General features: G+C 43.7%; 1 protein-coding gene across 1 annotated transcript in view; it reads left to right on the forward strand.

The window, feature by feature from the left end:
• The window catches only part of LOC138852390 (uncharacterized), a 262,953-nt gene that overhangs the window by 19,043 nt on the left and 231,263 nt on the right, over positions 1-12,647 (forward strand). The window contains exons 3-4 of the mRNA XM_070082742.1: positions 8,436-8,642; positions 12,165-12,265. Coding sequence (XP_069938843.1) covers positions 8,436-8,642; positions 12,165-12,265 — 308 coding nt within the window. The remainder of the gene's footprint in view (positions 1-8,435; positions 8,643-12,164; positions 12,266-12,647) is intronic.

Raw genomic sequence — 12,647 nt, forward strand, 5'->3', positions numbered from 1 at the left:
CGAAAGCCAAATCTGACCGGAAGCTGTTATACAGCCACATCAGGAGGAAAACAACAGTCAAGGACCAGGTAATCAGGCTAAGGAAGGAAAGAGGAGAGACAACAAGAAACAACCGTGAAGTATGTGAGGAACTCAACAAGAGATTCAAAGAAGTGTTCACAGAGGAGACAGAAGGGGCTCCAGAAAGATGGAGAGGTGGGGCACACCACCAAGTGGTGGACACAGTACACACAACCGAGGAAGAAGTGAAGAGGCTTCTGAGTGAGTTAGATACCTCAAAGGCAATGGGGCTGGATAACATCTCTCCATGGGTCCAAAGAGAGGGAGCAGAAGCGAAATGTGTACCTCTAACAACAATATTCAATACATCTATCAAAACAAGGAGATTGCCTGAGGCATGGAAGACAGCAAATATAGTCCCAATCTTTAAAAAAAGAGACAGACATGAAGCACTAAACTACAGACCAGTGTCACTGATATGTATAGTATGCAAAGTCATGGAGAAGATTATCAGAAGAGTGGTGGAACACCTAGAAAGGAATGATCTCATCAACAGCAGCCAACCTGGTTTCAGGGACGGAAAATCCTGTGTCACAAACCTACTAGAGTTCTATGACATGGTGACAGCAGTAAGACAAGAGAGAGAGGGGTGGGTGGATTACATTTTCTTGGACTGCAAGAAGACGTTTGACACAGTTCCACACAAGAGATTAGTGCAAAAACTGGAGGACCAAGCAGGGATAACAGAGAAGGCGCTGCAATGGATCAGGGAATACTTGTCAGGAAGACAGCAGCGAGTCACTGTACGTGGTGAGGTGTCAGAGTGGGCGCCTGTGACCAGCGGGATCCCACAGGGGTCAGTCCTAGGACCAGTGCTGTTCCTGGTATTTGTGAACGACATGACAGAAAGAATAGACTCCACAGTGTCCCTGTTTGCAGATGACGTGAAGTTGATGAGAAGAATTCATTTGATCGAAGACCAGGCAGAACTACAAAGGGATCTGGACAGGCTGCAGACCTGGTCCAGCAATTGGCTCCTGAAGTTCAATCCCACCAAGTGCAAAGTCATGAAGACTGGGGAAGGGCAAAGAAGACCGCAGACAGAGTACACTCTAGGAGGCCAGAGACTACAAACCTCACTCAAGGAAAAAGATCTTGCGGTGAGTATAGCACCAGGCACATCTCCTGAAGCGCATATCAACCAAATAACTGCTGCAGCATATGGGCGCCTAGCAAACCTCAGAACAGCATTCCGACATCTTAATAAGGAATCGTTCAGGACCCTGTACACCGTGTACGTTAGGCCCATATTGGAGTACGCAGCACCAGTTTGGAGCCCACACGTAGCCAAGCATGTAAAGAAACTAGAGAAAGTGCAAAGGTTTGCCACAAGACTAGTCCCAGAGCTAAGGGGTATGTCCTACGAGGAGAGATTAAGGGCAATCGACCTGAAGACACTGGAGGACAGGAGAGATAGGGGGGACATGATAACGACATACAAAATACTGAGAGGAATTGACAAGGTGGACAAAGACAGGATGTTCCAGACATAGGACACAGCAACAAGAGGACACAGTTGGAAGTTGAAGACACAGATGAATCACAGGGATTTTAGGAAATATTTCTTCAGCCACAGAGTAGTCAGGAAGTGGAATAGTTTGGGAAGTGATGTATTGGAGGCAGGATCCATACATAGCTTTAAGCAGAGATATGATAAAGCTCACGGTTCAGGGAGGGTGACCTTGTAACGACCAGAGAAGAAGCAGGGCCAGGAGCTAGGACTCGACCCCCGCAACCTCAACTAGGTGAGTACAACTAGGTGAGTACACACATATCAGGAAGGGCACTACAATGGATCAGAGAATACCTGACAGGGAGGCAACAACGAGTCATGGTACGTAATGATGTATCACAGTGGGCACCTGTGACGAGATGGGTCCCACAGGGGTCGGTAATAGGACCAGTGCTATTTTTTGGTATATGTGAACGACATGATGGATGGGTTACACTCAGAAGTGTCCCTGTTCGCAGACGATGTGAAGTTAATGAGGAGAATTAAATCAGATGAGGACCGGGCAGGACTTCAAAGAGACCTGGACAGACTGGACACCTGGTCCAGAAATTGCCTTCTCGAATTTAACCCCGCCAAATGTAAAGTCATGAAGATAGGGGAAGGGCACAGAACACCGCAGACAGAGTATAGGCGAGGTGGCCAAAGACTACAAACCTCGCTCAAGGAGAAAGATCTTGGGGTGAGTATAACACCGAGCATGCCTCCGGAAGCACACATCAACCAGGTAACTGCTGCAGCATATGGGAGCCTGGCAAACCTGAGAACAGCTTTCCGATACCTTAGTAAGGAATCGTTCAAGACACTGTACACCGTGTACTTCAGGCCCATACTGGAGTATGCACTTGATACAGCATGTCAAGAAACTAGAGAAAGTGCAAAGGTTTGCGACAAGGTTAGTTCCAGAGCTAAGGGGAATGTCCTATGAAGAAAGGTTAAGGGAAATCGGCTTGACGACACTGGAGGACAGTAGGGTCAGGGGAGACATGATAACGACATATAAAATACTGCGTGGAATAGACAAGGTGGATAAAGACAGGATGTTCCAGGGAGGGGACACAGAAACAAGAGGTCACAATTGGAAGTTGAAGACACAGATGAGTCAGAGAGATATTAGGAAGTATTTCTTCAGTCACAGAGTTGTCAGGCAGTGGAATAGCCTGGAAAGTGACGTAGTGGAGGCAGGAACCATACATAGTTTTAAGACGAGGTTTGATAAAGCTCATGGAGCGGGGAGAGAGAGGGCCCAGTAGTAACTGGTGAAGAGGCAGGGCCAAGAGCTAAGACTCGACCCCTGCAAGCACAAATAGGTAAGTACAAATAGGTGAGTACATGATTCTGCAGAAGAAAGCATGACTGAGAGACAGACAAGAGTACCAGAACACAAGAGGAAACGTTGATACTCAAAGAGAGAGTACAAAAGCGAAAGGAGGAACGAGAGGAAATGACAAAGATGAGGAGAAGAACCCAGATGCAGGTGGAAAGGCAAACACACCCTCCAGAAACACCCACAGAAGGACTCCAACTGCGACAACCCCAAGGCAGCTAAGCAATTTAAACTGACACTCACACGCTGATCCCTCTGCCCCCACCCCCCACCCCACAAACCCCACCCCTACAGTCACCCCCTATGGAAACTCTGCCCCCACCCCCACTGCAGCCCCCCATAGGCACCTGCCATGGCTCCCGATCCCCCAACCCCAATCTTCTCCCAGGATCACAGTATTAGAAAAGAAGAAGGTTTGGTACAAGAATGTGGATGGAATAATGAATAAATATGAAGAGTGGCATGAAAGAATCAACGAGAACTCCCCAGACATCATAGCAGTCACAGAAACGAAACTCACTGAGACAATAACAGATGCAATCTTCCCTCCAAGATATCAAATCCTGAGGAATGATAGAAGGAGCAGAGGGGAAGGAGGGGTTGCACTGCTCATAAAAGACCGATGGAGATTGGAGGAAATAGAAGGCATGGATGAGATTGGAGGAAGGGACTACATAGTAGGTGCACTTCAGTCTGGGGAACATGAGGTGGTCATTGCAGTGATGTATAATCCACCACAGAACTGCAGGAGGCCAAGAGAGGAATATGAAGAGAGCAACAGAGCAATGGTGGGCACACTGGCCGAGGTGGCAAGAAGAGCTCACTCGAGCAGAGCAAAGCTACTGGTTATGGGCGATTTCAACCACAGGGAGATCGACTGGGAAAACCTGGAGCCACTTGGCAGGTCCTGAAACATGGAGAGCCAAGATGATGGATGTGGTACTGGAAAACTTTAGGCATCAACATGTTAAGGACACTACCAGAGAGAGAGGGGAGGATGAGCCAGCAAGACTGGACTTTATGTTCACCCTGAGGAGTTCAGACATTGAGGACATCACATATGAAAGGCCACTTGGAGCTAGTGATCACATGGTTCTGTGTTTTTAATACATAGTAGAATCACAAGTAGAGAAGGTAACAGGAGTTGGATGGGAAAAGCCAAACTTAAAAAGGGGGACTATAGAGGTATGAGGAACTTCCTGCAGGAGGTTCAGTGGGACAGAGAATTAGCAGGAAAGTCAGTAAACGAAATGATGGAACACGTAACAACAAAATGCAGGGAGGCAGAGGAAAGGTTTGCTTCCAAGGGCAATAGAAATAATGGGAAGACCAAAGCGAGTCCTTGGTTTACCCGAAGAGCCAGAAGCGAGTATGCACAGATAAGGAAAGATGCCCAGCGACGGTATGAAAAGGACATAGCATCGAAAGCCAAGTCTGACCCAAAACTGCTGTATAGTCACATTAAGAGGAAGACAACACTCAAAGACCAGGTGATCAGGCTGAGGAAAGAAGGTGGGGAACTCACGAGAAGCGATCAAGAAGTTTGTGAGGAGTGCAACAAGAGATTTAAGGAAGTATATAAAGTGGAGACAGGAAGGCCTCTGGGTAGACAGAACAGAGGGGGACACCAACAAAGAATATATCAACAAGTGTTAGATGACATACACACAACTGAGGAGGAGGTGAAGAAGCTGCTAAGGGTCCTTGATACCTCAAAGGCAATGGGACCAGACAACATCTCCCTGTGGGTCCTTTGAGAGGGAGCAGAAATGCTGTGTGTGCCACTAACCACAATCTTCAACACATCCCTGGAAACTGGGCAACTACCTGAGGTATGGAAGATGGCAAATATAGTACCCATATTTAAAAAAGGAGACAGAAAAGAGGCACAAAACTATAGATCAGTGTCACTGATGTGCATAGTATGCAAAGTAATGGAGAAGATTATCAGGAGGAGAGTGGTGGAGTGCCTGGAACGGAACAAGAGTATAATCGCCAACCAGCACAGATTTATGGAAGGCAAATCCTGTGTCACAATCCTACTGGAGTTTTATGAAAAAGTAACAGAAGTAAGACACGAGAGAGAGAGAGATGGGTTGATTGCATCTTCATAGACTGCAAGAAGGCCTTCGACACAGTTCCTCACAGGAGATTGGTGCAGAAGCTAGAGGACCAGGTGCGTATAACAGGAAACGCGCTACAATGGATCAGAGAATACCTGACAGGGAGGCAACAACGAGTCATAGTAAGCGATGAGGTATCACAGTGGGCACCTGTGACTAACGGGGTTCCACAGGGGTCGGTCCTAGGGCCAGTGCTATATCTGGTATATATGAATGACATGATGGAAGTGACCCTGTTCGCAGATGATGTGAAGTTAATGAAGAGAATTATATGAGATGAGGATCAGGTAGGACTTCAAAGAGACCTGGACAGGCTGGACACCTGGTCCAGCAACTGGCTTCTCGAATTCAACCCCGTCAAATGCAAAGTCATGAAGATCCAAGAAGGGCAAAGAAGACCGCAGACAGGGTATAGGCTAGGTGGCGAAAGACTGCAAACCTCGCTCAAGGAAAAAGATCTTAGGGTGGGTATAACACCGAGTACGTCTCCGGAAGCACACATCAACCAGATAACTGCTGCAGCATGTGGGCGCCTGGCAAATCTGAGAATAACATTCCGATACCTTAATAAGGAATCGTTCAAGACACTGTACACCGTGTACGTCAGGACCATATTGGAGTATGCAGCACCTGTTTGGAACCCACACTTGATCAAGAACTTCAAGAAATGAGAGAAAGAGCAAGGGTTTGCGACTAGGTTAGTTCCAGAGTTAAGGGTAATGTCCTACGAATAAAGGTTAAGGGAAATCGGCCTGACGACACTGGAGGACATGAGGGTTAGGGAACACACAATAACAACATACAAAGTACTGCGTGGAATAGACAAGGTGGACAGAGACAGGATGTTCCAGAGAGGAACACAGAAACAAGAGGTCACAATTGGAAGTTGAAGACCCAGATAAGTCAAAGGGATGTTAGGAAGTATTTCTTCATTCATAGAGTAGTCAGGAAGTGGAATAGCCTAGCAAATGAGGTAGTGGAGGCAGGAACCATACATAGCTTTAGATGAGGTATGATGAAGCTCATGGAGCAGGGAGAGAGAGGACCTAGTCGCACTCAGTGAAGAGGCGGCGCCAGGAGCTGAGTTTCGACCCCTGCAACCATAATTAGGTGAGTTAGGTGAGTTAGGTGAGTACACACACACACACACACACACACACACACACACACACACACACACACACACACACACACACACACACACACACACACACAGAAATGAATATGCACAGGTAAAAAGGGAGGTCAAATGCCAAATCTGCCCCGAAGCTGTTGTACAGCCACATCAGAAGTAAAACAACAGTCAAAGACCTGGTAATCAGGCTGATGAAGGACGGAGGAGAGATCACAAGAAACGACCGAGAAGTATGTGAAAAGCTCAACGTAAGATTCAAAGAAGTGTTCACAGAGGAGACAGAATGGACTCCAGAAAGGCGGAGAGGTGGGGTACACCATCAACTGTGGGACACAATACATACACCCGAGGAAGAAGTAAAGAGGCTGCTAAACGAGCTAAGAAGACAGGGCCAGATAACATCTCTCTATGGATCCTGAGAGGGAGCAGAGGCGCTATGTGTACCACTAACAGCAATCTTCAACACATCTGTCGAAACAGGGCGACTACCTGAGGTATGGAAGACAGGAAATGTAGTCCCAATTTTTATAAAAGGAGACAGACACGAAGCATCAAACTACAAACCAGTGTCACTGATATGTATAGTATGCAAAGTCATAGAGAAGATTATCTGAAGAGTGATGGAGCACCTAGAAAGGAATGAGCTTATCAACAACAACCAGCACGGTTTCAGAGACGGGAAATCCTATCACAAACCTACTGGAGTTTTACGACAGGGCGGCAGCAGTAAGATAAGAGAGAGGGGGGTGGGTAGATTGTGTTTTCTTGGGCTATAAGAAGGCTTTTGACACAGTTCCAAACAAGAGATTAGTGCAAATGCTGGAAGACCAGGCATGTATAACAGGGAAGGCACTACAGTGGATCAGGGAATGCCTGTTGGTAAGACATCAGCGAGTCATGGTACGTGACAAGGTGTCAGAGTGGGCGCCTGTGACAAGCGGGGTTCCACAGTGGTCAGTCCTAGGACCAGTGCTGTGTCCGGTATATGTGAACTTGTAGGAGTGAACAGACTCAGAATTGCCCCTGTTTGCAGATGATGTGAAGTTAATGAGAAGAATTAAGTCGGACGAGGACCAGGCAGAACTACAAAGGGAACTGAACAGGCTGCAGGCCTGGTCCAGAAACTGGCTCCTGGAGTTCAATCCTACCAAGTACAAAGTCATGAAGATTTGGGTAGGGCAAAGAAGACCGCAAACGGAGTACAGTCTAGGGGAACGGAGAAAAGGTTCTTGGGGTGAGTATAACAACGGGAACATGTGAAGCGCACATCAGTCAAATAACTACTGCAGCAAATGGGCGCCTGGCAAACCTGAGAAAAGCACTCCGACATCTCAACAAGGAATCGTTCAGGACCCTGTACAGCGTGTATTTCAGGCCTATATTGGAGTATTCAGCACCAGTTTGGAGCCCACACCTTGCCAAGCATGTAAGGAAATTAGAGAAAGTGCAAAGGTTTGCAACAAGACTAGTCCTGGAGCTAAGGGGTATGTCCTACGAGGAGAGGTTAAGGGAAATCGACCTGACGGCACTGGAGGAAAGGAGAGATAGGGGGGATATGATAACGACATATAAAATACTGAGAGGAATCGACAAGATAGACAGAGACAGGATACTTCAGAGATGGGACATAGCAACCAGGGGTCTCATTTGGAAGTTGAAGACTCAGATGAATCACAGGGATGTTAGCATGTATTTCTTCAGTCACAGAGTTGTCAGGAAGTGGAATAGTCTGGGAAGTGATGTAGTGGAAGCAGGATCCATACATAGCTTTAAGAAAAGGTATGATGAAGCTCATGGAACAGGTAGAGTGACCTAGTAGCGACCAGTGAAGTGGAGGGGCCAAGAGCTGTGAATCGACCCATGCAGCCACAACTAGGTGAGTACACACACCCACACAAACTCACACACTCACACACACGTACAGAGATTCAACTGGCCTAGTCCTCACATGCACCGGGACCTCAGATTTTTCACTATTGCTGTATATTCAGTATCGCAACCAGTCTATGGTAGAGCCTCAAAATTACGGTTCACTATGCTTTATTTAATATATTTAAGACTTGTTGGCCTCGTAAATAAAATTTGTTTTATCAGTTATTACACTGTATTTTTATGCTTAATATGTGTATGTATTAATTTACTGGCATTTACTGGCATTTCTTCATTTTTTAATACACAGAAGGCCTCAAAAAACATAAGGGCCTTAGGCATGTTTATAACTCTGACAGGCTCTTCAAACACCCACATACATTCTCACAAACACTTGCTCTATATTCCCAGTTACTAACGACACCACAGCGTGCACCAGCAACCCACCTCATCCAGTCAACGTCCACGTAGTTCAAAACTTCACCTGGAATACAAGTAGCGTCTACGGAGTGTACTACGAGTGTAACAATGGATGGTACCTGGCATCTGGCTCACCTGGCTTGCTGACGCAGTGTGTGGCTAGTACCTGGACGTCTTTCTCTGAGAACTGTGTTCCAGGTAAGAAATGGAGGATGCTGTTTTTTCCTCTCTGAGTAGCTGGGATCGAGAGAAACAAGCGTTTTGTCGGAGACTAGGTACTATGATATGAGACTCGATTTCTCATCTTCTAGAAAAATAACTTTTAGTAAGAAATGACAATATTACGGATAACCACTTCTTCAATACATGCAGAGGTTAAAAAAATTATTCTTTGGATATTAACCATGGTACTTAACTCTTTTTCTGTTGACATTTTGCTGTCTTTCAGAAAGGGCAAAGGCATCACACTCGAAAAATTCACTTAACCACATCAGCACTAGATATTCAAAGCACAATCACTCGTCTTTCTACCTCTGAACCTCAAGCCAAGCTAACTCTTTTTGTTTTAACGTCTTAAATGCTATCTTGGTCACATCTCAACAGTACGTCCAATTCTATAAACTGCTTGTCTAACTCATTCCAGTCTAATGCATTTGCACCCTCCTTTCTACCCTTCATGGTACTTTCTCTACACATTCTATTCACCTCAGATTTATATACATTTTTAATCTAGTCACTTCGCTCAATGACTTCTCTAGGACTAAAGCCTCTCAACAGCACCTCCTTCACTCGTTGAATTACAACTTTATTTTTAATACATTGTGTTCTAATTTCTTCATTTTTTAGTGTGTGTATAATTTGTTTACTACACATTTATATCTGACTCATTTCTTTTGTAATATTTGAGAAAATAATGCTTGTATTTCATACAAAAGCGTCGTCACCCTTTTTGTTATTATTGAAAAACTTGTCTTTTTAAAGATTCCGTAACACTCTTGCAATTGTGATGAATGGTTTGAAAAACCCACAAGTTGAAGATTGAGACACTTATGCAACATATGGGAATCTTTATTCAGGAAACGTTTCGCCACACAGTGGCTTCATCAGTCCAATACAACGCAGAAGGTGTAAGGAGAAGAGGAGTTTGAGGTAATCATTCCCTCAGCCTGGAGTCGATATGCACAGCCTATACTGTACATTCTACAAGATTGATGGTCTGAACACATCGACTCCATGCTGAGGGACTGATTACCTCAAACTCCTCCTCTCCTGACACCTTCTGCTTTATATTGGACTGATGAAGCCACTGTGTGGCGAAACGTTTCCTGAATAAAGATTCCCATATGTTGCATAAGTGTCTCAATCTTCAACTTGTCGGTTTTTCAAACCATTCATCACAACTGTCAGACACAGCAGCATCATGGGATCTTGTTACAAAGAATTCTTCAACACTTGTCCAACCTTTGGACGAAGACCGCCTCCTCCTGCTTCACCTCACCTCACTACAGTATATAAACCACGTCTACGGCTCTATGCTGTACATTCTACAAGATTGATGGACTGAAGACATCGACTCCAGTCTGAGGGACTGATTACCTCATACTCCTCCTCTCCTTACACCTGCTTTGTATTGGACTGATGAAGCCACTGTGTGGCGAAACGTTTCCTGAATAAAGATTCCCATGTTTCATAAGTGTCTCAATCTACACTCCTGCAATTTTCTTTCTGTGATCTACTCCATCCATCTTTCACCACGTGTTTAATAGATCAGTTTTCTCGCACATCACTCCCAAGTATCTAAATGTATTCAATTTCTCTATATTATTTTCTTCTAGTCTGAACTCCAGGTTTTCATTCCTTTGCTCTTAAACTCTGTCAGACGTAATAGTACGAAAATGCTGTTTTCGTATTAAAAATCTGCAAAATTAAAATTTTGACCTCAGCACAACACTTTTGGTCTTATTGCATCTATTTACATTTGAAAAAATTATAAGGCTATGAGGATACTCAGAGAGTATCATAATTACTCATGTCGTGACTAAATATCTGACGTACTAGGCTTCCTTATTAACAAATGAAAAAAAATGAAACCAAGAGCTGTTGTTCCACCACCAACTTCCCCATCAGCAAACAGCCTTTGAAAGACTAACAAAAATGACTTATTCATTCAGATTCATTGCAGTTTCGTGAGACTAACAGTGGACTTCAGCCGCAAAGCACACGAAGTATATTTAACAAAGGATAACCCAGTCAAGTTAATGTGAATAATTTCCATGTTCTGATAAGTATTACTCTCTGAAACAATTATAATATTATATGTATTCGTTATACAAAGCCTTAGGAGACCAAAATAGTAAAAAAAAAAAATAGTAGAAAAACGTTATACAGTATATACAGCGTATATATAACCCAGTCAGTCAATTAATGTGACTTAGTTCCATTTTCTGAGAAGTAATACACCGCCAAACAACTGTAATATTATAATTATTCCTTACACATAGACTTACAAGACCAAAATAGTAAAAAAAAAAAATTATGCCGTATATACATCGTTTATGACGCAAGGTTTCAGGTACTCTTGCTACTTCTACTTCACTTAGGTCACACTGCACATGCATGTACAAGCATGTATATACACACTTCTCTGGGTTTTCCTCTATTTTCTTAGTTCTTGTTTATTTCTGCTTATCTTCATGGGAAGTGGAACACAATTCTTCTTCCGTAAACCATGCGTGTCGTAAGAGGCGACTAAAATGCCGGGAGCGAGGATCTAGTAACCCCATCTTCTCCTGTATACATTACTTAATTTCAAAAGAGAAACCTTGTTTTTCTTTCTGGGCCACCCTGCCTCGGTGGGCCACCCTGCCTCGGTGGGCCACCCTGCCTCGGTGGGCCACCCTGCCTCGGTGGGATACTGCCGGTTTGTTGAGAGAATATATCGTTTATATTCCATATACTCCAAGCGGAACAATGTCATGTTAAGAAGAGCTAAAACACCTTTAAACACATTAAAAGTGTCACTAAGTTGTAAAGTGTATATATCTCTAGTGCTTTTACGTCACTATTGCCGATAAGTCATCATTTTGTCACCATCTTCAATATTATAATCATCATGGGGGAGCGCTAAACCCGTAGGATTATACAGCGCATGTGGGGGGGGGATGGAAGGTATTCATGCTCAATTCAGGGAACTGGAGTACAAATCCAATCCCCTAGAACAAGAGCCCCTCACCAGGGTGAAGGAACCTCCCTTTTCTTTGTAAGTAATCTTAAAACACATTACAAAAATCGATGACATCATATATCTCTATATAAAGTTCACTTTTACTAAAAAAATATTATTTTTTTAGCTCTTTTGTACCCTAGTTTGAGATTGTTTCATCATGAAAACTAAGGCATTTTATAGTTTTCTACTTGTTCATGTATCAGAAACATTACCCACATCGTTCTCCATTCCATCATATGTCATGCCTTTTCAAAATATCCCAAATGCATCATTTTCCTGATTTAAATATAGCTTACGTTTTTCAAGGCAAGGATTTCCAATAAGTTCAAAAATAAACATTTCGGTCTGTCTTTCACAGTCCGTGAATGAATGTAATATACTTTAGTCCTCAATTGATTTTCATTTCGAATATATATCTCTGCTTTGTTGCAGCCACTGTAATTTGATTTATACTTCAGTAGAGAGTACATAAAATGTTTGTGTGTTGTCTTCAGCCCCGCGGGACTGTTGTGGCATGAGTGTCAATAACCCTGGCATCTACGGTGTGCTGAATACAGTGATTAAAGTGGGTAACAACATCAGCGGCTCTGTCAAGGTTAGTGCATATCTTCACCTCTACATTGAGGTGTGAGTAGTGTCTGCTTTCACTAAACAGACACTACTCACACCTAGCCATATTCAATACAATATCTATCCAAACCATCCTTAATTTGATGTAATCCACAATATTTGCTTCGATAATCCTACGCTCTAATTTTATAAGAAAAATATAAGCCCAATTTTCAGTTAACTATCTATCCAGTCCATTTTTAGTTTTTGCAGTAGTTGACGTTGCTTGGCACTATGTTCAATACATGTGAAAAAACACTACTTATAGATAAAGATATACTGCCAAATATGTATTTTCATGTACACATTAGGAATTTATCTAACGTGATTCATTGTTTCCCGCACTTTAAAATGTCTTACCTGTCTTA

This window comes from Cherax quadricarinatus, chromosome 8 (assembly GCF_038502225.1).
Source record: "Cherax quadricarinatus isolate ZL_2023a chromosome 8, ASM3850222v1, whole genome shotgun sequence".
In the NCBI taxonomy this organism is placed as follows: domain Eukaryota; kingdom Metazoa; phylum Arthropoda; class Malacostraca; order Decapoda; family Parastacidae; genus Cherax; species Cherax quadricarinatus.